Source organism: Silurus aristotelis (assembly GCF_946808225.1).
Source record: "Silurus aristotelis genome assembly, chromosome: 10".
Taxonomy (NCBI): Eukaryota; Metazoa; Chordata; class Actinopteri; order Siluriformes; family Siluridae; genus Silurus; species Silurus aristotelis.
The window spans coordinates 4,802,227-4,830,175 of record NC_139583.1 but is presented as its reverse complement, the minus strand read 5'-3'; the positions used below and the strand labels follow the sequence as shown (position 1 = coordinate 4,830,175).

The window sequence follows — 27,949 nt, the reverse complement described above, 5'->3', positions numbered from 1 at the left end:
TACCCAATCTCGCCCACAGGTGTCAGTATTTTACTGTTTTGATCCGCTTGCTTTCGTTTTTTCCTGACAGCAGGCATGTCCGGGAGCAAAACACTGGGCAGATCCTCCTTATAGATCCCCTGTGACTGCACACATGAGATAAGGTAAGAAGAGGAACGCAAATATATGTTTATTTGTTGTGTTTTGGATGAATATGAAGCAGTCTTGGCGTTGAGTTACAGGTGCTGATCAATTCCAAGGGGAAAGAAATAACTGCAGGTTCTCCCTTTGATAGGAGAGAAAACGGAACCAGTTCCGCGTAGCACCTGGTGAACCTGTCCTGCCCTCCTGCTGAGTCATTCCATCTGTGTGTGGACTATTGGGCATGGAACTGAGACATGTTTTTAACTCTCTCTCCCTGTAGGAAGAGTTGGATGTCACGCGCAGGGGTAACATGGCCTCGAGCTTTGCCCCGCCGAGGCTCGCGGACTTTCTGCTCACTGAGAAACTCGGCAGTGGCACTTACGCTACAGTTTATAAAGCCTACAGGAAGGTGAGAAGATCACATGACATGCTCTGATCTCTCAGAGTCCATCAACTACTGCATTACACACTTTACATGGCTGAGGGCTTTGTGTACACACAGGTATAACTACAGACAGACGGACAGATGTATAAATGGATAGATAGATAGATAGATAGATAGATAGATAGATAGATAGATAGATAGATAGATAGATAGATAGATAGATAGACATAGGTATAACTTCATGTAGATAGATAGATAGATAGATAGATAGATGGATAGATGGATGGATGGACCAAGGACTGTTTCAATATTTAGCTAGCTAGTTTCAATAGATAGATACACATTGGCATAACTGGATGGATGGATAGACAGACAGACAGACAGACAGACAGACAGACAGACAGACAGACAGACAGACAGACAGACAGACAGACCTAGGTATAACTGTTCGTATAGAGAGATAGATAGAGAGATAGATAGAGAGATAGATAGAGAGATAGATAGAGAGATAGAGAGATGAATGGATGGACCAAGGACTGTTTCAATAGTTTAGCTAGCTAGATGGATGGATGGATGGATGGATGGATAGATGGATGGATGGATGGACCAAGGACAGTTTCAATAGTTTAGCTAGCTAGTTTCAATAGATAGATACACATTGGCATAACTGGATGGACGGATGGATGGATGGCATCCGTCCATCCAGTTATGCCAATGTGTATCTATCTATTGAAACTAAATAGATAGATAGATAGATAGATAGATAGATAGATAGATAGATAGATAGATAGATAGATAGATAGATAGATAGATAGATAGATAGATAGATATAAATGGTCAGATGGATGGATGGATAAATGGTTAGATAGATAGATAGATAGATAGATAGATAGATAGATAGATAGATAGATAGATAGATAGATAGATAGATAGATAGACAGACAGACAGACAGACAGACAGACAGACAGACAGATAGATAGATAGATATAAATGGTCAGATGGATGGATGGATAAATGGTTAGATAGATAGATGGATGGATGGATAGATAGATAGATAGATAGATAGATAGATAGATAGATAGATAGATAGATAGATAGATAGATAGATAGATAGATAGATGGATAGATAGATGGATAGATGGATGGATGGACCAAGGACTGTTTCAATAGTTTAGCTAGCTAGATGGATGGATGGTCGGATGCATGGACCAAGGACTGTTTCAATAGTTTAGCTAGCTTGTTTCAATAGATAGATACACATTGGCATAACAGTTATGCCAATGTGTATCTATCTATTGAAACTAAGATAGATAGATAGATAGATAGATAGATAGACAGACAGACAGACAGACAGACAGACAGACAGACAGACAGACAGACAGACCTAGATATAACTGTTCATGTAGCTAGCTAGCTAGCTAGATGGATAGATAGATAGATAGATAGATAGACAGACAGACAGACAGACAGACAGACAGACAGACAGACAGACAGACAGACAGACCTAGATATAACTGTTCATGTAGCTAGCTAGCTAGCTAGATAGATAGATAGCGCGTTCTCTTAGCACCACTGCTGCCACATGAATATGACGCATCAGAGCACTACGGAGATCGAGGCGTATCCTAAGAGTCACATAGAACACAGATTAACATGGCAGAGGCAGAGCTATAGACAGAAAAGGAAAAGAACGTCTGCTTTTATTTAAAAAAAATTTTTGCACTACAAAAGGCCTGTTTAAGTAATAAGATTATTAAATATGCCACCTACTGGTCAAATAATATAAGATCAGAAACAAAAGATTTTCAAGAATAAAGTGGGTTTTTTTCTCCTGGTGTAAAATTCAGAACTGATACCAGATCTCTTCATGGCACATGAAACATGATGCACACATGCAAAACAAAGCACATGAAGTTTGTGAATTGTATTAATCGTAGTTAATGGTGGTTAAGAATTACGTATTTTTTGTCACCATTCATTCAGGATTGTATATAAATGGAACACCACCAGGTTATAGCATCAGATCACTAAAGAGAAGTTCAGGAACAGGTTTAGAAACCCTACATAGGACACAGATCATCCATGTGTGCTTTGTGTGATTACGGTGTCGGCCTACACGTTCTCTGGTTACACTATTATTACCTTCACCTCAAACTGGCCTGAAACCTGAATAAGATTGTGTTGTTTTTGATGGTTTAGACGGATAACAGAGAAGCCGTGGCCGTGAAGGTGGTCAGCAAGAAGAGCCTGAACAAGTCGTCGATGGAGAACCTTCTGACGGAGATCGAGATCCTGAAAACCGTGCGCCATCCGCATATCGTGCAGCTTAAAGACTTCCAGGTGGAGACAGAAATCGCTTTCTGGTAGAACCGAGTGTTTTATGGTGATTGATATCCAGCACAGTCTGGTGATTTACGGTTTACGCGTTGACGTTTTTTATCGCAAATCTGATGAGGTGCGACGAGACACCAGCACTTGTGAGAGGCCCGTTACCTGAACGTGACCAGTTCTGTTAATTTTAGCAGTCAATCAGAACCAGAATCCGCATTATTGGCCGAGTATGCCGGAGAACACCTGGAATTTGTGTCCGGAATTTGTGTCCATTGTAATGATAAGATATATTGAAGTCTGGAAGTTCTTGTTTTGATCAGTCTGCAAAGAGAGATGGAGTTTGAACAGACTGTATGCAGGGCTTTGGGGGTCCTTCTCAATTCTCCCAGCCTCTCTCATGACAGGACATGTAGAGGTCCTGGAGAAAGGGCAGGTTTGGTTAATGATGATCCGGTCTGCTGATTTAACTAGTCTCTGAAGTTAACGTTTGTTCACTTGGGTGGCAGAACCAGACCCAGATCACAGCTGCAGGACATGATGACGTGCCACTAATTTAATTTTGATCATTATTCTGGTATGAGCTCAGTGTGGTAACAGAATGGCAGAGCTGCTTATGTCAGCCATGATAGAGCACCTCTGGAGCACATTGGGTTAAGGGCCTTGCTCAAGGGCCCCAAGAGTGGCAACTTGACGATTACACCCTCGACCTTCTGATCAGTAACCCAGAACCTTAACCACTAAACTATTTTATGCATTTTTATGCTGAACCCGCGACAGGGTCGTGGGCGGACGAGGCTCATTGACACATGTGGGGAGTGAAGGCTGGGGCATGTGGTCCGATCTAACAGACGAGCTCCTGTAGCTTAAACTGCTGAAGAAGTTCATGCTGTTAATGATCGATTGGTCATGACTATTTTAGCAACAAAAGGGGATCAACACAATATTAGGCAGGTGGTCATAATGTTATGCCTGATCAGTACATGTAAAAGTTGTGTGTTTGTGTTGCAGTGGGACAATGAGAACATCTACCTCATTCTGGAGTGGTGTTCCGGTGGAGATCTGTCACGCTTTATCCGGAGCAGGCGGATTCTCCCTGAGCGAGTGGCACGGCTTTTCCTGCAGCAGATGGGTAAGGATAGGGTGTAAACCCGCTCATGCAAGTGCAATTACAAAAAAAAACAGATCGGATTAGCTAAGTGTTTTTTAAAGGATTTGTCCAGCAGATGGTGCTGTTGTTCTGGTTTAACTTGGAGTCTAACTTGAGCTCCCGGTTAATGTAAGTCTGTTTTTGTCTGTTTTTAATTACGAGTCCAGCTTGTGCGCTGAAGTTCCTCCATGAGAGGAACATCTCTCATCTGGACCTGAAGCCCCAGAACATCCTGCTGAGTGGCAATGTGCTGAAACTAGCAGGTACATGAGATTATAAGTGAGAATCATCTACAGACTGATCATTAATTAGAATTAGCTTTTTTGTTAAGGATTATGGAAATTTAGAGGATTCATGCTTCTGAACCAGATTTATTATAAAATGACGTCAGTGGTAAAATGAAATTTTTCCAGTCATAAATATAACAACATTGCAGCGATATTTTCCATTGACTCCCATTAATACTCATGCAATCAGATGCTGGAAAAAAGATAGATATCGAGAATCAATATGCCATGGCATGACCTCGTCAGAAAACATAAGATCAAGAACTCCTAAGAACTCATAAGATCATTGCCACTAATCAACCTTAGGACTCGACATCCTCTTGGATTATAGTAGACTAGAAGTTTTAGAAGGAAAGTGAATGTTTTATGGAGGTTAATCAGCAAATCTCAAAGCAACACCCATGACCGAAGCTTGTCCTTACTTATCACATTCTCTTTCCCCATCCTTGTTATCTCTCCCTCTCATCTCTCAACGTATGTGTAGATTTCGGGTTTGCTCAGTACATGTCTCCGTGGGATGAGCAGAGCTCTCTAAGAGGTTCTCCTCTCTACATGGCTCCTGAGATCGTGTGTCGGCGGCAGTATGACGCCAGAGTCGACCTCTGGTCCGTCGGGGTCATCCTGTATGGTGAGACGGCCTCGGGCCATGGTTTTCTTCTTCTTCTTTTTTTTCGATTTGGATTGCAAAAGTTTTCCTGTAATTAGACTGGAATTGCGGGAAGCATCAACAAAAAGCACAATCAGCCATGCAGACTGATCTGATTAGTGCTAAAGAGCATCCGTGCAGGACAGGAAAAAAAAAAAGTTTCCGCTGGAAAACTAAATTCCTTTTTTTTTTTTTTTTTTTTTTTAATGAAATGGTTTTCCGTGTTTTTCTCTTTTTTTTTTTTTTTTGTCTGCTTTAATTTCATTAAAAATGTCATTGTAATCATCACCACATATTCTGTTGCAAATTATGTCTGAAGTAAACAGGATGGTTTTGATCGTTATGGAATTGCGGCATGTCCTGAAATCTCCCAACGATTTTCTAATCATTAAAGAACAGCACGTTACATTCAACATCGTGAAACATCAAACGGTGTAGTTTGTGTTATCATTTACGTTATAGCAGTTTGAAAGGGTCCTCAGCAAAAAAAATTATTAGTAATTAAAAATGCAACATGTCAAATTAAGAAATGCGTCCAGATGTTTGCAAAGCTCTGGAACTGGAGAGTCGTTCTGTAAACGTTGAATTTCAGCATATCGCATGATGTAACATTTCTGAAAACGGTGTCCACCGGTAGCGGAAACTGCGGTCAGTGCTGCTGACTGCTGTTCTAGAAAGTGAATGCACACTTTTTTCGACCAATCAGAATTGAGGATTGGAGTATGAGCATGAAGAAAATCTGTTATCTGTTACTTTGTGAAGAGTTCGGTATCAATACGTAGTATGTGGTAGTGCGGAATAAAATACACGCGCTTGGTAGAATCTGTTTGTGTGTTTCAGAGGCGTTATTCGGCCGTGCGCCGTTTGCTTCTCGCTCTTTCGCTGAACTGGAGGAGAAAATCCGCAGCGATAAACCCATCGAGGTGAGATGAAAAGATCTTCACTGCTATATACAGAGCCTGAAAAGCGTTAAACGTCAGCCGCGAGGTCTAGCGATGTGCCGTGCTCGCCTTAATTGAACCCAGAAAAAGGCATGGGGCCTGTTTAGTCGTTAGGGTTCAGTATATTGAAGCATTAAGGTCTGCAGTGAAGCAGAACAGATGCTGGAAGCACTGGTTTGGACGTCTGGATGGACACATTGGATAGTGCAGCGGTGCAGATTTATTGTATTGCGTATCGCTGAGACAAAGCAGATTGTTTTTCTTTAGTATAAAAAAAAAAAGATTGAGATTGATGGGTGTTCCAATGTGTGTGTGTGTGTGTGTGTGTGTGTGTGTGGTGTGTGTCTGGTGTTTAGCTACCAGCCGGTGCCCGAGTATCTCGAGACTGCCGGGATTTGTTACTCAGGCTGCTGGACAGAGATCCTGTCTCACGCATCTCATTCAACGAGTTTTTTCTGCACCGTTTTGTGGACCTGGAACACATGGCTAGTGCCGAGAGTCTAGACAAAGCGGTGAGACTGCTGTGTGTGAGAGTGTGTGAGTGAGAGAAAAAATGTCATTTCAATCACTTTATTCTAGAACGCTGTACTTCCACAGGCTGACCAATCAGAATTGACGATTGGAATTTTCATCATATAAACTATAAAGAACATGTGGGTCGGTTAAACGATAAAAATCATGAATTCCAATTTTCTTTCAGCAGGAATCATTTTTTCTTAATTACACACTAAATCCCTCATGACCTCTTGTTCACTCTCTAGGTTATGACCTATATAGCACTATTAGTAGTACTTAGGAAAGCGACATGTAAGATACAGCCTCAAATGTAACTATAAATGGACAAAAAAAGCATGTATAGAAAGATACATTTCAGGATGTGGCTTTTTTATTTTATATATATATATATATATATATATATATATAGTTGGGAAGCTGGGGTCAGAAGGCAGGGTCATTAATGATACAGCACCTCTGAAGCACAGTGGGTTAAGGGCCTTGCCCAAGGGCCCCAAAAGTGTCTGCTTAGTGATACCGGGGCTTTAAACCTCAACCTTCCAATCAGTTTTAATCACAGCTATCACTTTCCTTGCATTTATCAAAAGAGCTGTTAGATAACGTCCAGAAAAAGCATGTATAGAAACATCAATTTTAGGCTGCAACTTTTTTTTGTTTGTTTGTTTGTTTATTTATTAGATCAAATTTCGATTAAAATGCAAAACAAAAGCATGTTTCAATAGAACATATCAGGCTTCTAAAACATTCAACTAGTATTTGATTAATTGTTTATTTTAGCCTGTGTGTGTATTCAGAGACTGCCATGTGAGCGCACGTGTGTGTGTGTGTGTGTGTGTGAGAGAACCTCTGAAAGAAAAATTAAATGTATGTGTGTGTGTTTGTAAAGCATTTCCTCCACCCGCAGTCCTTCTGTTGGCTCTGCTGCAGGTCGTTAACACGATCCCGGGGTTTTTTTGTTTGAACCAGAGGCTGCCTCATTTGGATCTCGGAGCACCTCGAACAAGTCTGGCGAAGGATCATGGTGTTTTTAACGACCTGTGTTTGTCTTGTTTGCTTATACGTTTGCAGCTCAGTGTAAATACAAGCCCTGTGATTAAATCCATGCACGCCTGCGTGAGCGAGCGCTCGTTGGATGCGGGCGGTGCCAGCATGCTAAACACAACATCAGTCCTCTCTTCTTCTGTGCTTCCCTCAGAAGGAGCTGGTCCTGCGGGCGGTGCAGAAGGATCAGGAGGGGGAGATGGCTGACGCTCTGACTCTCTACTGTAGCGCACTGGAGCACTTTGTGCCTGCTATTCACTGTGAGACACACACACACACACACACACACACACACACACACACACACACACACACACACACACGATAAGGAAATATATGCAAAATCTCAACAATAATTTTCTTTACATTCTACACCATATGTACAAAAATCTGTGGACACCTTACCGTAAAATTGGTACATTCCTGTTATAATAACCTCCACTCTTCTGGGAAGATGTTCCACTAGATTTTGGAGTGTGATTGAGGACATTTTGTTTACTCAGTCACAAGGGTGTTGAACACAGGTACTTATGTAGGTGAGGTGTTGAAGTTCAGAGCTCAATAGCGGGAGATCTTCCATTTCCACCCATGTGAAGTAGATCTTCATGGAGCGCGCTTGTCCTGGAAAAGTCAGGAGTCCAAGTACTTTTGTCCATATGGTCTATATAATGGCAGAGAAATGGACTTAGTGTTCACTTTTTGTTTTAAATTTGTATAATAAAAACATTGGTGCTTATTTTGTAATTAATAATCGTTATAGTATATTTGGTGTTTAGTGTTTAAATTGCGCCTGCGCCTACGGGTCGGGGATAGGTCTCTCACTGTCGTGTGTGCCTACGGGCCAAACGGCAGTATAGAGTACCCGGCCTTCTTGGGGTCTCTGGGAGGGGTGCTGGACAGTGCTCCGACTGGGGACTCCGTCGTTCTACTAGGAGACTTCAATGCACACGTGGGCAGCGACAGTGACACCTGGAGGGGCGTGATTGGGAGGAACGGCCCCCCTGATCTGAACCCGAGCGGTGTTCAGTTATTGGACTTCTGTGCTAGTTACAGTTTGTCCATAACGAACACCATGTTCAAGCATAAGGGTGTCCATCAGTACACGTGGCACCAGGACACCCTAGGCCGCAGGTCGATGATCGACTTTGTGGTCGTTTCATCTGACCTGCGGCCGTATGTCTTGGACACTCGGGTAAAGAGAGGGGCGGAGCTGTCAACTGATCACCACCTGGTGGTGAGTTGGATCCGATGGTGGGGGAGGAAGCTGGACAGACTCGGCAGACCCAAGCGTACTGTGAGGGTCTGCTGGGAACGTTTGGCCGAGCCTCCTGTCAGAGAGATCTTTAACTCCCACCTCCGGCAGAGCTTTGACCAGATCCCGAGGGAGGCCGGAGATATTGAGTCCGAGTGGACCATGTTCTCCACCTCCATTGTCGAAGCGGCCGCTCGGAGCTGTGGCAGTAAGGTCTCCGGTGCCTGTCGAGGCGGCAATCCCCGAACCCGGTGGTGGAAACCGGAAGTAAGGGATGCCGTCAAGCTGAAGAAGGAGTCCTACCTGGCCTGGTTGGCTTGTGGGACTCCTGAGGCAGCTGACGGGTACCGGCAGGCCAAGCGAACTGCAGCCCGGGTGGTTATCGAGGCAAAAACTCGGGCCTGGGAGGAGCTCGGTGAGGCCATGGAGAAGGACTATCGGCTGGCCTCGAAGAGATTCTGGCAAACCGTCCGGCGCCTCAGGAGGGGAAAGCAGTGCCCCACCAATGCTGTTTACAGTAGAGGTGGGGAGCTGTTGACCTCAACTGGGGATGTCGTTGGACGGTGGAAGGAATACTTCGAGGATCTCCTCAATCCCGCCGTCACGTCTTCCATTGAGGAAGCAGAGGCTGAGGGCTCAGAGGCGGACTCGTCCATCACCCAAGCTGAAGTCACCGAGGTAGTAAAGAAACTCCTCGGTGGCAGGGCACCGGGGGTGGATGAGATCCGACCTGAGTACCTCAAGTCTCTGGATGTTGTGGGGCTGTCTTGGCTGACACGCCTCTGCAGCATCGCGTGGCGGTCGGGGACAGTGCCTCTGGAATGGCAGACCGGGGTGGTGGTCCCTCTTTTTAAGAAGGGGGACCGGAGGGTGTGTTCCAACTATAGGGGGATCACACTTCTCAGCCTACCTGGGAAAGTCTATGCCAGGGTACTGGAGAGAAGAATACGGCCGATAGTAGAACCTCGGATTCAGGAGGAACAATGTGGTTTTCGTCCAGGCCGTGGAACACTGGACCAGCTCTATACCCTCTACAGGGTGCTGGAGGGTTCATGGGAGTTTGCCCAACCAGTCCACATGTGCTTTGTGGATTTGGAAAAGGCATTCGACTGTGTCCCTCGCGGCGGCCTGTGGAGGGTGCTCCGGGAGTATGGGGTCGGGGGCCCTTTACTAAGGGCTGTCCGGTCCCTGTATGACCGAAGCAGGAGCTTGGTTCGCATTGCCGGCAGTAAGTCAGACTTGTTCCCGGTGCATGTTGGACTCCGGCAGGGCTGCCCTTTGTCACCGGTTCTGTTCATAATTTTTATGGACAGAATTTCTAGGCGCAGCCAGGGGTCGGAGGGTGTCCGGTTTGGTGACGACACGATTTCGTCTTTGCTCTTTGCAGATGATGTTGTCGTGTTGGCTTCATCAGACCAGGACCTTCAGCATGCACTGGGACGGTTTGCAGCCGAGTGTGAAGCGGCTGGGATGAGAATCAGCACCTCCAAATCCGAGGCCATGGTCCTCAGTCGGAAAAGGGTGGCTTGCCCACTTCAGGTTGGTGGGGAGTTCCTGCCGCAAGTGGAGGAGTTTAAGTATCTTGGGGTTTTGTTCACGAGTGAGGGAAGGGTGGAACGGGAGATTGACAGACGGATCGGTGCAGCTTCTGCAGTAATGCGGTCGATGTACCGGTCTGTCGTGGTGAAGAAGGAGCTGAGCCGCAAGGCGAAACTTTCGATTTACCGGTCAATCTACGTTCCTACTCTCACCTATGGTCATGAGCTCTGGGTCATGACCGAAAGGACAAGATCCCGGATACAGGCGGCCGAAATGTGCTTCCTCCGCAGGGTGGCTGGGCGATCCCTTAGAGATAGGGTGAGAAGCTTAGTCACTCGGGAGGAGCTCGGAGTAGATCCGCTGCTCCTCCACATCGAGAGGGGTCAGCTGAGGTGGCTCGGGCATCTGTTCCGGATGCCTCCTGGACGCCTTCCTGGGAAGGTGTTCCGGGCGCGTCCCACTGGGAGGAGACCCCGGGGAAGACCTAGGACACGCTGGAGAGACTATGTCTCCCGGCTGGCCTGGGAACGCCTTGGTGTCCCCCCGGAAGAGCTGGAAGAAGTGTCTAGGGAGAGGGAAGTCTGGGCATCTTTGCTTAGACTGCTGCCCCCGCGACCCGGCATCGGATAAGCGGGAGAAGATGGATGGATGGATGTTTAAATTGCCCTGAAACACCGAATTTATCTAACCATTGGATATGAATTATAGTTGTTTGGTGAAGAAAAAAAAAACTGCAGCACATATTTACACCTATACTCTTATTTATAAAATAAAATGCTGAAATAATTTCTGTTAATATGATTACTATGAAAGCTTCATTAACACTGAAAATTATATTAATATTTAGTAACATGCGAAGGAAGAAACCTGCTGAAACACTGCTTTTGTAATCAGGCTGATTTTTATATCTTTGATTGATTCAGATACATTTTTCTTTCCTCAGATGAAACAGACAGGCAAAGGAAAGAGGCCCTGAGACAAAAGGTGAGTAAAACATCATGTGAACTATATGGACAAAAGTATTGGAACATATGACATTTCCAGCCATGTGTGGTTCTTCCCCATACTTTTGGTTGCATTAGCATGAAATATTCCCTTGGAGACTTAAACCTGTTCCAGCATCATAATGCCCCTGTGCACAAAGCAAACTCCATGAGGATGTGCTTCACATGGGTTGGAGTGGAGGATCTCCTGCTATAGATATCTGACCTCAACTTAATTGAACACCTTTGGGATGAATGTAATTGATGACAGCACCCCAGGCCTCCTCAACTCACCTACATCAGCCACGAATCTCGCACAAATCCCCACAAACACACTCCACAATCTAGTGGAACATCTTCCTAGAAGAGTGGGTGGAGGTTACTGTAACAGCAAGTAGGGACTAAATGTGGAATGGGATGTTCAAAAAGAACATACCAATCTTTTGGTTAGGGGTCCACAAACTTTTGGCGAAGTCGAAGATAGTTAGTTAATCATAATATAAGCAAATCAAAAGGTGGGATTTTCCACCAATGATTCTGCTTAGAACGTGGGATTGATTGATGGATTGATTTGTGAAATCCTTAATGAAATTGTGAGTTGATGGCATCTGTGAGTTTAATGGGAATTTATCACATGATCAAATTGGGGAGGAAATATAAGTTAAAGCTTCGTAACGTAGCAGGTTTTATTTGTTTTCATGTTGAAGTGAACCATGTTTATGTTGGTCGGAGGTTAACAAAAGATTGTTCTTTTAACATTTTTTTCATAGGTCAACCAGTATGTGTCTCGAGCTGAAGAACTCAAAGCTCTGGTTGCTTCAGACAACAAAATCAGCTTTGAGAACACGCAGTCAGCCCGCGATATATTGAGAGGTAAATAATATTTCATCTACCCACTACAACAAAAACAAAAACACACACACTGACCTCATAATAAACACAAATGTCTGGAATCAGTGATGTCTGAACTGAAGCTGATGTGGAAAATCTCTTCTCGTCTTGGAGTGATCATTAAATTGCTTTAGTAAGAACGTTTCACAGGTCATGGGTTTGACTGTCTTTATTCTCCCTGCTAGAAATGTCCCGGGATCAGCCACGCTTACTCGCTGCACTGGATTTAGCCGCCACTGCTGTAGTTAAGGTTCTGCTCTGTTTGTGTATGGTTATTACACATTGTTCGATCACTGTTGTTGCGCATTATAAGCACTGTACGTCTAACCTGTTGTTTGGTACAGGAGGCGAGTGGAATGGAGGACTTTGAAACGCTGGATATGTATCAGCAGAGTTTGGGAGAGCTGCTCTTGGCTCTGGCTGGTAAGAACCTCACTTACTGTCTCTCACAATGATGTACCTGTAGAACTGACGACTCCTAAGCCACGTCCATGCAGGGTTTTACTGTTGCCATTTGGAAAACAGACCAAAGTCAAGCACCAGACAGAAGATATTGAAAGAAGTTTTAAATTAGATTCAGGTAATTTACTGCACAGAGCTAATCAAATCGGTCAAAGCACTATCAAAGTCATGATTTTGATGGCACGTCAAAAATGTACATAAACAAATGGAGGCACTTTAGCACCATGTGACTAACTGAACTAATATTGTGTCTCAGTTATTAAATAGGGGTTTTTCGGGTATGTTTAATCTTTGATAGGTTTTTTTGGAAACCCTTAAGCAAGGGGCCTCCAACCTTTTGTCTGTCTGTCTGTCTGTCTCTGTCTGTCTTTCTGTCTATCTATATCTATGTCTGTCTGTCTGTCTGTCTGTCTGTCTGTCTGTCTGTCTGTCTGTCTGTCTGTCTGTCTGTCTATCTATCTATCTATCTATCTATCTATCTATCTATCTATCTATCTATCTATCTATCTATCTATCTATCTATCTATCTATTGTCTGTCTGTCTATTGTCTATCATCTGTCTATCAGCTGTCTGTCTGTCTGTCTGTCTGTCTATCTATCTATCTATCTATCTGTCTGTCTGTCTGTCTGTCTGTCTGTCTGTCTGTCTGTCTGTCTGTCTGTCTGTCTATCTATCTATCTATCTATCTATCTATCTATCTATCTATCTATCTATTGTCTGTCTGTCTATTGTCTATCATCTGTCTGTCTGTCTGTCTGTCTGTCTGTCTGTCTGTCTGTCTGTCTGTCTGTCTGTCTGTCTGTCTGTCTGTCTGTCTATCTATCTATCTATCTATACATCTATACATCTATACATCTATCTATCTATCTATACATCTATACATCTATACATCTATCTATACATCTATCTATCTGTACATTTGTTTGTCTGTCTGTCTATCTATCCGTCCATCATCCAATGTCAAATTGCGTCTGGCCATAAATTCAAAGTGATATTTTTTTATTAAAGACTGCTTCCGTTTTCCCCTTTTTTTTCCCCCATCAGTAGCTTTCACTCCGGTATCACATTCGCTTGGTCTTTTCTAACTCTCGCCTCAACTAAAGAAACCTTCGAGGAATGTTTGTTTAACACTCATATTAATAGTGAGCTGAAACTGTCACCACTGTGGAAATGATGTTTAGTGAAATGAAACTTAAACACTTAAAAAGTGGCTCTTAAATAGAAAAAAACACAATAATACAGCGACAGCTCTGTGTGGCTTCTTTGAGATTTTCTAGATTAAAAAAGATCTTTGGAATGTAAGGTTTCTGAGTTTGGAGACGTGGATCATGACAACAGTCAAGACGCCAGCGGAAAGTTTTATCATCAGTCTGTTTTTACGTCACTGTGCATAAAATCACTAAACATTTTGCAGTTCCTGACTTGGAATCCAAACACACAGGGATGTTTTTGGCTTTAACGTGCCGTGTCGTGAACGTCGCTGCTTCCGAACGTGCACAAAAAGACACGCAAAAAGACCATGGCTGGAGTCATTAAACTTCTTTCTTAGGAAATTTCCTTGTTGATCCTGTGGGTATTGTGAGAAATTATCATGACAAAAGGTTGTGAGGGGATGTTTAATGTTAGGCCCTATCTTTTTGTGTTTTCTTGCTAAACTACTCACTTTAAGGAGGTTCACTAACCACAGATGAAGTGCATAAGACCTGAGCTGAACAGATGTTCAGCCGATGATTCACACACTGACCACTCCAAAGCTTATTTCTTTAAATTATTCTTTTAGGTTGTCCGTTGAGTTAAAATGTGTCGTTTTGGCCATATTTGGATCTATTTGGACCTGATTGATTGTATGAAGTGTACCATTGTGTGTGAGTTTGGGATTGGTCAGTAAAACCCCCCACCCCCTTCCAGAGCAATCCATATAACCTTCACTTTTTGCTTTAAATGTGCACATTGTCAGGAAGATTGATTAATTTCCTGGCTCGGTGTGTGCAGCCAGGCTGTTATTAATAGTGTAGACTCTGGCTGATGACCTCATGCTTGGATCTAAAAGTAACGACAGCTGGAGGAAGAACGCAATGATAAAACCAGGAACCGGAGAACGAAAGAAACACGAAGTAAGAGTGAGACAAAGTGCAGAGCAAAGAGGGGAAAACGAAGAGAGGAGTAAAGAAAGTGCAGGAGAAACGAGGTTAAATAGAAAGATTCAGAAAGAGAATGTGTGTGTGTGTGTGTGTGTGTGTGTGTGTGTGTGTGTGTGTGGGTGGGTGGTGGGGGGGTGAGAGTTATGAGAGAAAGTTGAAAAGCAGATGTGTGTGAGAGTGGTATGGAGGGATTGAGGCTGTAGCAGTGCCAGGGCAGCGTGTGTGGTACCGCTGCTCTGCCATCTGGATCCCATTCAGCTCCACTCTCCTCCACTCACACTGTTATTAAATACTGGAAACAAATGAAAACTGTTATCTCTGAGTGTACGCTGAGCTTCAGCCAACGGCCCAGAGCACAAAATGAGCTGCACAGCACCCTGAGACCACCCAAACCCACAGAATTACAGAGGAATAATTCAAGCAAAAATGTTGGCAGCAGTGATTTGGAATCAGTCGACTCTGCGGCTTTTTAAATACGACCGCGATGGATCCCAAACCTTGTTAACACTGGTAACAATTAAGAGGAGAACGAAAGCTTTAAAAGAGATGCGAGTGACAAAATTGCATTAAAATGATGTCACACCGTGTCACCGAACACTTTAATATTTCACGCAACGCAGGTTTGGAATCGTTTGTGCTCGAGTGAATCAAATGACTCATTTCGAAGGAAAGTTTCATCATTAATCTGCTCGTGAAAAGTCGTTTGAAGCGTCCGAGGTACTTGAAACGAGCTTAAAATATAATTAACGAGGGAAAATAAGTTGTTTAAAAGAAAAATCTTTAAAATAAGTACAAAGTTAATAACTGGAAATCTGTTTTTGTTTTCTTTTTCTCCATGTTTCGTTTCGTGTGTGCAGCCGAGCCTCAAGGACGCCGGAAAGAGCTGCTTCATAACGAGGTAAGCGAAGATACTGTGTGTATATCTATCATATAGTGTGCTACATCCAGCGGTTACTTTAATAGGAACACCTGTACACATGCTCACATGGAGTTACTTAAGCAGAAAATCATGCTGCAGCAGCACAATGTTACAGTTCAAGAGCTTCGTTTAGAGTTCAAACTTCAGAATGGATCTCGGGTCCTGATGGTTTCAAACTTCTTCCATTTTCACGGATGATGGAGGCCACTGTGCTCATTGGGACCTTCAATGCTGCAGAATCGTTCTGTTCCTTTCCCCAGATCTGTGCTTCGATACAATCCTGTCTCAGAGGTCTACAGTCTGACATGCACTGTTAACTATGGGACCTTCTATAGACAGGTGTGTGTCTTTCCAAATCATGTCCAATCAACTGAAGATTTATATATTGTAAAAAATAGATTGTAGATTGTTGTGTGTGAAAGTGCCACAGCTGTAGATTCTGAAATCTCCAAACCAACTGATTTGACACCTGCACCAATGCTGTAGTTAATATCGGTGTGATCACATTTTCTCCTATTCCTGTGCTGCATGATTGGCTAATTGGATAAGTATATAAACGTGCACAGTTAAAGGTGTTACTATTAAAATGGCTGGTTAGTGCGTTAGTATACGACGCCTTGACGCTGCACCACGCAGCTCTGACCCAGAACATTAGCATGTGTTTGTTTAGATGTCGTAGGACCCGCACTAGTTATTAGCTTCACTTTATTTGTTATGAGACTGGAGCCAGGAGGCAACAAAGTTTCATTAGTTTGATTGTGTCTTGGTTTGGAGACTGCGAAATCCAACACAAACACGTTTCTGTTCAACACAGAAGCTTCGTACAGAGAGAGAATACGAGGGAGAAAGGGAACAAAGGATGATGAAAGAGAGCGTGGCTTTCCGAGTGTTTCCATCTGAAGTTTTATGAGACCTTAAATAAATTCAGATGTGGCCACGTTAACCCAAAGTGGCTCCTCCGCTCCGCTCCGACCCCCCCCCCCCCCCCCCACATCCCTTTCGCTTTCTCTCTCCACCGAAAAGGACGAAATGTCCTCATAGTAATCGTGTCAACATTCTCACAAATCATGAGGTTTTCCCACAGTAGCCATGTTTTTTTTTTTCTTTTTTTTTTTTCTTTTTTTTTTTAGAAAAATCTTTAGAAATCAAAAAGATGACTACTGCTAATACAGTTAGGTTTATGTTTAAAGTTTCTCTTCGAAAAAATTATCTTCTCAGTGGAAGATCTTCACTAAGAAGATCCTGGAAAGATGGAAAGTTTTGGATGTATAAAACCTGCTGGCTTATAAATTGCGGTATTATAAAGAATGGTAGACATTAACGCATGCTGATATAGAAAAAAACTCAACCCCAGTAAAACTGAAGTGCTGGTCATCCCAGGTGATCCATCTTCAGGTCAGGATCTCAGTATAACTCTTCACCACTCAATGCTCTCCTCTTCAGCCACCACTCACAACCTTGGGGTAACCTTGGACAATCCACTGTAATTTTCCTTACATGTTGCAAACGTGACTGGCTCTTGTCGGTTTCTTCTCTACAAGGTTTCGACCATTTTTATCCACAACAGGCTGTTCAGGTGCTTGTTCAGTCTCTTGTTATTTAAAGACTGGACTACTGCATCTCTCTGCTGGCAGTCTACCTCAGAACTCTATTTCTCCACTGCAAATGATCCGAAATGCAGATGTTCAACCTGCCCAAGTTCTCAAACACCACCCCACCACCCTCCACTGGCCTCCGGTAGCTGCAACGTATCAGATTCAAAACACTAATGTTTATCTATAAAGCCGAAAATGGACCAGCACCTTCTCACCTCGGAGACTTCAACACTCCTCACAATGCACCATGCTATCTGAGATCCTCCAGCACTGCTCGACTGGTACCACCTTCTCTCAGGGTAAGAGGTAAGTATACCTCAAGGCTCTTCACTGTTCTGGCACCGAGGTGGTGGAATGAACTTCCACTAGATGTCAGTACAGTGGAGTCTTGAAAGCGACGAATTAAGACCCACCACTTCCTTAAACACTTAAATTAGCACTTTTTCCTTCGCTTTGTCTTTGGCAAAAGGTCGGTATTTTAATGTTTTTTTTTTTTTTTTTTAACATCCTGTTTTATTTTGCAGATTAAGAGTTTGATGAGTAGAGCGGAGTACCTTAAAAAAAAGATCAAGGTAAAGTTTGCTGGCTTCAATCGTCTGCAATGATTTCTGAATGGAAAATCCAAATCAAATTTAGTTCTTTCATTCATCTACTGTTTTATTGTCATTCTGTAAGAAAACACAGTTTTTAATTCATATCTACACTATATGGACAAACGTTTGTGTAAAATCCGACCGTAAGATCGAACATCCCTTTCCACATTTCATCCCCATTTACTGTTAGAACTTGGGATGGGATTTTGTAGTGCCATATTCAATAGTAGAGATGTTTTGCAGTTATGTTAGAATAGTCAGAGATACTAATTAAAAATTACGTTGTTTTTGTGCCACAAAAATGAGGGGAAAACAAAAGTGGATTCATCTCGTTCCACGTTAAGTCCCCCATTTACTGTTATAATAACCTCCACTTTTCTGAGATGATGTTCCACTAGATTTTGAAGTGTGATTGTTGGATATTTGTGGTTAAAAATTGTGTTAGTAAAGTCAGGTACTGATGTCGGTGAGGTGAGGAGACCTGGTGTGCAGACAGCGTTCACAATAATCCTAAAGGTGTTGAAGTTAGAGTTTAATAGCAGGCCAATCAAGATGATATGAATATCTTCATGGAGCTGGCTTTGGAAAAATGTGTCTGGAAAAATCAGGTTTCCCAATACTTGTCCATGTAGTGTATTTAATCTCATGTCTATAAAAACCCACTATTACTAAAAAAATGTGCTTTAACCTTACTAACTGAACAATAGGCCATGGAGTTAGATCACTGATGTGTGTGTGTGTGTGTGTGTGTGTGTGTGTGTGTGTGTGTGTGTGTGTGTGTGTGTGTGTGTGTGTGTAGATCCGAGAAACCCAGACAGATGTCTCGCTGGATAAAGATCCTGTTGCTGACTCTGTGCGAATGTGTAAGTGCACACCACATTTACAACAGATTAGTTGCTGAAATTGCTGATGCTTTATAATATTTTTGTTTCAGTTTTGTCCCTCAGCATTAAATCTTCAGTTTCAGCAGCCTATATAAACTGAAAGCCCAATAGCTGTTTAGCTTCTAAATAAATTCACTTGAATTTAAATCAAATGTAAATGAATGCAAAGACTTTTCCAGCATGTCGTTTATTGTGCAATTAAAAAAACTGAAATTCATTAATATTTCTATATTAACGGTTAAGTAATTAAATATTGAGTAAAACACTTTGGGGTGTACCATTATAGAGATAAAGGGGAGTTACACTTCTAGCTCGACACACTACTTTTTATATGCTTAGAGCTACATGTAATGTGTTCCTGTTATCGCTTGCATTATAGCAGCTGTAAACGTTTATACTTTACAGATAATTACAGTAATTAGGACAGAAAATGCAACAACTGTTGAACAACTGAATTTTCAAAAGGACTGACACTTGAGACTCCTTTCAAAACTTTTTTTTATTAGCTTGTCATTAGTATGGAATTTTGTGCCGATTAGAATTAGACCGAAGCATAATCAAAGTTGCTCGTCGAGAAAATTGATTAATTGATTAATTAATTAATTGATGCCCTCTCACTAATAAGATTTGAGAATGAGTATATGGTGTGCAATACGAGGTCAAGTTTGATTCCACAGACCCAATCACCATAAAGGCTGTGCACAAGAACTTGTGAAGAACCATAACGCTTTGCCATAATGTCCTTTTTTTTTTTTGTTGTTTTGATCTTACAGCCTGTTGCCTGCAGTAGCCATGGAAACCTTCAGACTCGCCAGTCACATCATGTGACCAGATCGGAGCCATGATGGGTACACTTGGGATCCGAGGCGATCTGATTGAATCCCCGTGAGACTGACTGACTCCGCCCTCAAACCGCACAAAGGCAGACATGTACTGTATGTGATTTTTTTTCTTTTCTTCCTCTAGTCTGGAGCACAGGGAATTCTAAATATCCTAACATTCAAAAATGAAAGACGTCTGCATCTGCTTGACAGAATTGTTGCATCATTTTTTTTTTCCATTCACACTGTATTGCTTTGCACACACACACACACACACATACACACACATACACCGCTCCCACCTTCCCTCCCTCTACTTTCCCCGAATCTGCTCGGTTCAACGCAGCTCTTCCACATAATCGACTCTCTGTGTGAAACTTTGTGGTTATCTCTTTTCTTCTTGCTCATACATTTATTTTGTGCTGCCACACATCGAGTTCTGTACTGTTTTTTTTTTCCTGCCCACCTCACACACCGCCAGACTTGTGATGCAGCAGAAAACGACTGACATGAAGCTCACAAAATGTTGAAAGTGCTTCTTGTTGAGGCTTTTTTTTATATATATATTTTTGCTGTAATTATTTATTGAATGTTTGAAATAAATAAATCTTTCCGCAAACGCTGTTGCAGTGCGTGTGTGTGTGTGTGTGTGTATAGAGATTGCCAGAATTGGACATGTTAAATTATATGGAAAAAAGTATTGGGAAACCTGAATTTTTCGTACATATGTGTTTTTTCCTACAAAGTTAAAGGCACACAATTAAAAAAAATGTCTCTGGACGCAGGAAATTTTTCCTTCACTTCAACCCAAACCCTTGTGCACAGCTCCTGAGTCGCCTGCTACAGAGCTTTAACCCTTTTAGGATTAATGTGAATGCTGACTGCACCCCAGGCCTCCTGAAGTCACCTACATCAGAACCTGACTTTCCTGAATAAATCTCATACAATGCAAAATCTAATGGAACATCTTCTCAGAAGAGTGGAGGTTCTTATCACAGCAGACGAGGACTAATTGTAGAATTGGCACCAATCATATGGTCAGGTGTCCACAAACTTTTGTCAACACTGATACAAACAAAGGATCAGGGCAGGGTTTTTATCACAAAGACAATCGTTATATGGTAGAGCGAGCATCACATTAAATACACACAAAAGTCTTCCTTCTTCTCAAATGCATGGTGCGCGAGTGCATTCAGAACTTCTGCTTCCAATCATATCAGTCTCGCACTGGTTCACTTTGCAGGGAATCTCAGTAATAATCTTCTCCATGGTCATATTCTACAGTGCCACACTGAAAACCAGCATTGTACTTATAACTGGCTTCACTTGGACCGTCCTCCACAACAGAAAGCTTGAAGGGTTAAAACCTCGGAATGGGAAAAAAAAAACCTTGTCTCACTACGAACACACTATCAATCTTACGCTGACATCGGCGTCATGAATGGAACATTGTTCCCACAAGACACTAAAATCTGAAACGAGCATTTCTCAGGGTCTCTGAAGCTGTGTGTGTGTGTGTGTGGAGATTGGTGAAATATTGCTCTGTCCCAGTATCTAGACAAATGAGACACCAAGGCCCAGGTCCTGAGTGAGAATAGCTCTCCTGCTTTTGTTTATTTTGATTTTGTTCCCAGAAGCAGGCTGGAGATTTGGGGTCGGGGTGTGTTTTGGTTGGGCCGAGGATGAGGGGTGGGTAGAAAGACTGAAATGTTTCTGCACAGTTTTTTTTCCCCTCAGTAAATTGCCTTGCACGCTTCAACACTCCAACTGCTGCAAACATCAGAGCCACAAACATACAGACGATAAAAACCCGAGTATAAAATGTGTTGGTTAAACCAGTATGAGTTACCAGAACAGCATCAAGATACCTTCTGCACATCTATATAACTGTGTCACAGTTCCTTGGTGTTTTCATAGTGGTGATGGAGCGTGTGATCTAACACCACCTTCCAAAACCTCCAAAATCTTGACTGAAAAAAACGTAACTGGTCAAGCAGACAGCAAGCCACCAATCAGGTTCTCCGTTTTGAACTTGTTTCGATCGATTGCCGTTTGGTGGCATCTACGGACATCAGCGTCAGTTTAACAGCAAGCAGAACGTTCCCAGAGGAATAAATGATGAAGAAACTTCAGGCTTGCCACGACACCAGTGGTTTAATTTTGCGTGATTTTTGAACTTGTGATGATTGTAATAAAAATCAATCAGTGTTTGAGTCATTAATATCATTCTATTAATAGATCAGTGTTCTGAGAGTCACATTCGAGTCTTTTCACATAAACTGAGTTGATTAAGTAAAGAGTCATGTGAGAAACAATGATAATAGGAACATTTTAGCCGTAATAAATCATTAAATCATAGAACTTTGGATACTTAAGTACATTTGAAGGCAAATATTTTTGCACTTTTAATGTGGTAATATTTTTCCGTGTATCTCAAGTTTTTTGAGTTTTTACTCAAGTGCATGGTTTGTGTACTTCATCCACCACTGCCTGAAGATTTATTCCATAATACTTTCCCCAACATATTTTTTTTTTTTGCAATTTATTTATACACCGTTTTATGGCGATTGAGCAGTAAATTGTACGAGTTACAAAAAAAATAAAATAAATTCACAAGTTAAACCGAGGCGTTTTGGGGTCAAATATAAATCTTTTGGCTTCCTGAAGAACGTGTGAAAGTTTAGCAAACTTGTAAAAAAAAATACAAATAAATGTATACATTTTATAAAAACTTTACTGCTTTTAAATGAGAGCAAAACGTCTTCTCACAAATCACAAGTAAATGCTTCTTATTAGACTATTGTGCAACAGAAATCCACTTTATTCCAGAAACAAAGGCCCAACTCAGAACTAAGAGAGAGCAAGAGAGAAAAAAAAAGAGAGAGAGAGAGAGATCAAGTATTTCCTCTAGGTTTTGGGGGGAGGGAAGGAGTAAAAAAAAGAAAGAAAGGAAAGAAGGAGAGAAAGAGAGAGAGAGAGAAAGAGAGGAAAGGGGTCACCCCGGGGATGATTCATTGAGCTGGGGGCGAGACGGACAGGCAGAGAGTGAGACGGAAAGCGAGAGAATAGACAGTGAGTGGAGGGGGATATTTATGAGGCTGTGAAGAGCCTCTCCACTTAATTTAACAACTCGCTCCTGAAAGCTGCTCTTTTCTCCGGCCATCCACAGCAAATATTTGAAGTGTAATCGTCCCAACAATGAGCAAAACGGCCAACGAGAGGTGCGCAAACACGGCACACGAGCGCTCTGTTTGCACTAAGTCTTACTTACATTAAAAAAAAAACACACACACACACACACACACACTCCGGGGACAAACCTAACAAAGTAAGGACCGAGACAAAGCAAAAGAAAGACAGTTTGTGGTTTTATTCTCTCACATCAGCTACTGAAAACTTTGGGAAGATTCTGAGTTGTGAAGCTAAAGATGTCTGATGGTGGTCCAGAAATAAAGCTTCACTCTTTATATAATAATAATAACAACAACAAAACAAATTCATATCCGTCAGAAAGTTCCATGGCAGCTGCAGTTTATCAAGTATGCATTTCTTCTTCTTTTTTGTACTGGCCTTTGGTGGTGTAAATGCTCCATAATTTCTTTATCGGAAACTTTGATCATCATGTTGATCATTTGTTGTCTTTTGATCAACATGCAAATCCCAGTAAAACTACTTCAGGCCATCATAAACCGTGAAGTTTCGCCGCAACATCGCAATGCATATCGATATAAAACAATAAATTCAAGGTTCAACTATGGTAGAATCACAGGGTTCATCACTGAAGATCTCCTGGTCAGACCCTGAGAAAGGTCAGGGTGAGTGACCCTAGGAACAGTGCCAAATGGTTTGAGGAACGCCAGGCACGTGAAGGAAGACCCACAGCAGCCGTGTCCGCGTCACGCTCCACTTTCAGCTCGTAGTCCTCGTCCTCGTAGGCGTCGTCTGGAACGTCCTGGTCCTGGGCGAGCGCGCGGTCCGGGAGCGCGCACAGGCGGCTCATGTTGTCCTTGACCACCTCGCAGAAGGGCCGCTCCACACCGTCGCACACGCAGCGCTCGAGCGGGGCGCCGTCCGGGAGCAGTCGCAGCTCCTCGATGGCGGCGCGACAGCGCGCCGCGCACATCCGACCGTTGAACAGCTGCCCGCAGTGCGCCAGGTACGCGGACAGGGCGGCGCGGCACGCGGTCTCCTCCTCGCAGCGCTGGCGCGCCTCCGTGCACCCGATACCGGCGGCCCCGCGGGCGTGCGCGCGCGGCAGGCACGGCTCGATGGCACGCTTGGCGCGGCGGCACTCCGCGTCGGCGCCGCAGTCGCACGTCTCCAGGTCCGGACCGCGGGCCGTTTGGTTTAGGAGCACCAGCGCGCCCACGCAGTGGCTCGGGCAGCGGCGTAGCGCGCCCCGGATGTTCGCGTCGCACGCGACAAGGTACTGCGTGTAAGCGAGCTCGCAATCGCGTTCGTCGTGGCACCGGAGCACGGCCTGCCAGCACGCGGGCTCGGCGCTTAGCGCCACCGCCAGGCACAAGAGGAACGGCGCGGGGCCACGCCAGGTCCCCATCGCTCGCTCGCGTCGCGCGCGCGCGCTCACTCACTCACTGCCGGTCCACTTCGGTCGGTCGGAGGGTCGGGGTGGAGGTCGCGCGACTCACGGCTTCGGTCCTCGCGCTCGACGTGAACGCCGCGAACCGCCTCATTCTTAATTGGTCGTAATAGTGATCACCATAGAAACGACTTCCCGAGGGTCCGCGAAACTTTTTTTTTCTTCCAGCAGTTACATCCACCGTTACCGCGTTCACTTTTTTTGTATGATGCTGGTGTAGAGATCTTCCTCTCTCACCGCGTCCCCGTGAAAGAGACAGAAGAAAGAAAGGGAAAAGAAAGAAAGAACCCCCCATGTCGCTCCCCCTCCATTGCGCATTCTGCTTTACGATTGGTCGTAAAGTTGGACTCGTTTCCATAACAAGGCCGTGTGTGTGTGTGTGTGTGTGTGTGTGTGTGTGTGTGTGTGTGTGTGTGTGTGTGTGTGTTTGGGGGGGGGGTGTGCAGGAGTGTTGTGCACGGGGAATGCTGGAGTTTTTAAAAACAACTTAAAATGTCGACCGTTTAACGGTCACCGTGACGTCAGCGACGATCAGATGTAGCCAGGTATAAGCAAAGTTCCCGGATGCAACAGTAGAGTAAGTCGGTGCTAGAGGTTTGAAGTTGCAACCAAAAAACACACACACACACACACACACACACACACACACACACACACACACACACACACACACACACACACTATTTACCATGGCAGATTGTAATGTTTAGACATAGCTCATCTGCGATGAACTTCTCTGAGGTTCTTCGTGTTTGTGTTCCACCACAAATATTTCCCTTCACCACCACACTCCTTTAACCCGGACTGATTCCTAGCATAAAAAAAAACAACAACCCTGTCCTCGTCCATCTCCTCCTGTCCCCTCTCCTCCATCGACCGGTTTAATCTGGTATTGAAGAGGAGATGAATGGAGGACAATAGCGTTTTCTGGCCCGTTTCACCCTCTTTGTGTTAAACTGGCCATGCAGTGGACAGCAGGGCTTTTCAATAGGCCTCGGCAATAGAGAAAAGTTTTTTTTTAGCATTAATATATTTTACGACGCACTCGAAAAACATTCACAGACCCCCAAAACCTCTTCGCTAATTAAATGGGAACTATAAAGCCTGAGACAGATTTGGGTTAGGACGGCTTAGGAAAAGTTCGGGTAACACAGTAGGTGTTGTTTACAGCGTTGGTGTTGTTCACAGGCTCGCCAGTGGAAATCAGAATGAAGAACAAGCTCAAAAAATAAACAATGGTACAACATTAAATATATCTGTTCCAGGTCAGAATTAAAACGCTTGGTGCACATGCTACAACAGAACAATGATAATCAACAACTTCGAGATAATGTATTTTCCAAATAGCAGCTTGTGTGGGACGGTTTTATTGCCTTTTACACCACAGTGTTTGGCAACCATGATGGAACTGAAGAATGCCGAGAGGAAATACTGTTATCTTTTACATTATGGTACCTTTCTTGATGTTAAGGCCAAAACAATTTTCAACCACAATTCACAAACATCTCTGATGGTTTCCCTTCAGTCAGAAAATGAAAATTTTATCCTAACACTGGAGACTCCTTCCAGAAAAGTTTACCATATCAACATTTACAAACATTTTCACATTTTTTTTATTGAAACAAGCACAAGATTCAAACTTTTGATTCACCTTCTAGCTAGAATTACTGTTAGTTATGGAAAAAAACTTTTGTCCAATCAGAAAGAAACATTTGTTATAAATGAGGTATAAGTAATGCAAAACAGTCCATATAAAAATACTATAAAAATCAACCATTTTAGTGCCATGTTAATAACATTCAAATAAAATCTAAGATTATATGATTATGATAAAGTAAATGTATTTTGAGGGGAAATTACGAGAATAATGTCAAAATGTTTTGAGAATAAAGTATGAGATTAAAGTGGTTTTATTTTTTTTTTTTACGAGAAACTGTTTCACATAAAATGGATTTGGATTTGGTTAAATCTGTAGTGGTTATTGGGGACGAAGAAATTATTCAGAAGAAAAAAATCAGACAGACATTGAGGAAATTGTCTTTCCTGCAGTCTGAAATGGCGACCAGCCGACGACTCCGAGGATGTCGATGGTAACATCTGTGTGCTATTTGAAGAAAAGATGTTGGTTCTCCAGAGACTATGAGGATGATGATCAAATCGACCCTGAAGGATTTGAACGTGCAGCTTTTTTTTCTCAAAATATTACAGCTTTTAATCCTGTAATCGTAACTTTTTTTATTTGTTTAACGTGCTAAAACACTGTTGTATGTTACTGACTGTATCTGAACTGCATCTTTGGATTTGACTGTTCAAAACAAAATGGACTGACACACACACACAATTTTTTTTTTTAAATGTATAGACAATTTATTTCTACTTGCGAAAGGTGATTTTGTTTACCAAAATAAAACAGTTGACTTGACTTAGCTTGACTTGTGGGATTTCAGGAGTGCGGTCGATTTTTTTACCTTGTATGTTCCACATAACCGACAGTGAAAGATAAATGATTAATTAAACGTGTTCTTATTTAACAGACACTACGAATCTACAATTATTGATGCATTGAAGGCAACTTCTAACAACCATGAAAAGAATACAGTTTCAGTATATTATAAGAGCAGGTTTTTCACCACAACAAAATCTTCAGGTGATAAATGTTTACACAATTGGATTTCGAAATCTGTATGTATTGTGAGACACGTTTTGTCTCCATCTGCTGGCCAAAGGTGGCGTTGCAACTAAAGGGCAAAATCTCCAGATATCGAATAAAGCACAAGTTTGTAAATGAATCAACACATAAGTCATAAAAAATAAGTTTATTACAGCGCAAACTTTGAATATCCTAAAATAAAATGAACATAATTTACCATTTAGGCTATAGACTGGTGGGGGAATAATTATACATTATAATATCATACACATTTTTTTTATACAGAGGAGGAAATCAAAAGAACATTTCGGGTTGAGGATTTAATCACACTCCAATGTCACAAGTTCAACAAATCGACAAAAAGACATTAACATGCTTCTGTGCTCTTTCTGTATATTTATATTGCTGTATATACAGGATTATATTGCACCCGTACAGATTACAAAAGCACAAAGACTCATATTTTAAGACTCTTGGCAACGCTCTATGGCACTATGTATTTGCTCTAGTGCTTGTAAAAATGGCGATTACGCAAACTGTTTCAACCAACTGTCACGGCACGAATCACACGAAGCACACGGTGCAAAACAAATGCTGGCAAAAAGATCTTCATCTGTGCTATTGCGAACCGCACATTATCGATTCAGAGAACCAAGCTGTTCCCCTACAAGACAGTTTTATCATATATAATATTGAGGACAGTGATCTTAAAGGGGGAACGGTCCTAAAGAACAACACACTGTACTTGTTAGACAACACACAATCACCTGCACAAGACTGCACCACTGGGTGAAAAGTAAAAAATGATTAGGATTCAGAAGTCAGATCAAGGACAAGGGATTTTAGAGGAGATTTAAGTGGCATAAATGCTAAAGACAGAGGGACTAGACACATTTTAAGTTCAAGTTTAAATCTATCTCCATGTAGACGCATGGTATCTACATTATTGCTTTATCCTAATAGGTTCCCTGACACCGATTTCACCGAACGGCGTCCACAGAAATTCTTATCGTTTCTCAATTATTAAAGAAGTGGTTTGTTATTTTTAGGGAATACAGTCACAATCAAAACATGAACAACCGTCTTCATATCTCTGATTCAAACTCACATCCTCTGTTATAATTAATACGTCTTCAAATAAGCCTTAAAAAATGGTGTAAAGCCGAACAGCTTTAATTAAAACTGAGGTTGTTTTTTTTC

General features: G+C 42.6%; 2 protein-coding genes across 3 annotated transcripts; one reads left to right on the top strand and one right to left on the bottom strand.

The window, feature by feature from the left end:
• Positions 1–3: 3 nt before the first annotated feature.
• ulk3 (unc-51 like kinase 3) lies at positions 4–20,118 on the top strand. Of its 2 annotated transcripts, none has more exons than XM_083552443.1 (17): positions 4–143; positions 404–532; positions 2,709–2,849; positions 3,849–3,969; positions 4,155–4,250; positions 4,759–4,902; positions 5,761–5,843; positions 6,218–6,373; positions 7,573–7,678; positions 11,153–11,193; positions 11,963–12,065; positions 12,269–12,333; positions 12,428–12,506; positions 15,545–15,585; positions 17,726–17,773; positions 18,594–18,657; positions 19,452–20,118. In XM_083552443.1, exons 2-17 carry the CDS (start codon positions 434–436, stop codon positions 19,466–19,468), a joined length of 1,404 nt encoding a protein of 467 aa, XP_083408569.1. In that variant the 5' UTR covers positions 4–143; positions 404–433; the 3' UTR covers positions 19,469–20,118. The 2 variants fall into 2 exon arrangements, with proteins under 2 accessions (XP_083408569.1, XP_083408570.1); XM_083552444.1 differs by having other exon boundaries at positions 34–143; positions 275–532.
• Positions 20,119–22,854: 2,736 nt separating this feature from the next.
• LOC310732162 (growth arrest-specific protein 1) lies at positions 22,855–24,422 on the bottom strand. The gene has a single exon (XM_083552503.1). It carries the CDS (start codon positions 24,055–24,057, stop codon positions 23,293–23,295), a length of 765 nt encoding a protein of 254 aa, XP_083408629.1. The 5' UTR covers positions 24,058–24,422; the 3' UTR covers positions 22,855–23,292.
• Between the last annotated feature and the right edge of the window lie 3,527 nt (positions 24,423–27,949).

Bases quoted from the DNA above. Each gene is read 5' to 3' on its own strand.
- ulk3 (XM_083552443.1), top strand. From the start codon at position 434: ATGGCCTCGAGCTTTGCCCCGCCGAGGCTCGCGGACTTTCTGCTCACT. The intron at 2,850-3,848 runs GTGGAGACAGAA...TTTGTGTTGCAG, and splicing joins TGCAGCTTAAAGACTTCCAG to TGGGACAATGAGAACATCTA. The intron at 15,586-17,725 runs GTAAGCGAAGAT...TTTATTTTGCAG, and splicing joins AAGAGCTGCTTCATAACGAG to ATTAAGAGTTTGATGAGTAG.
- LOC310732162 (XM_083552503.1), bottom strand. From the start codon at position 24,057: ATGGGGACCTGGCGTGGCCCCGCGCCGTTCCTCTTGTGCCTGGCGGTG.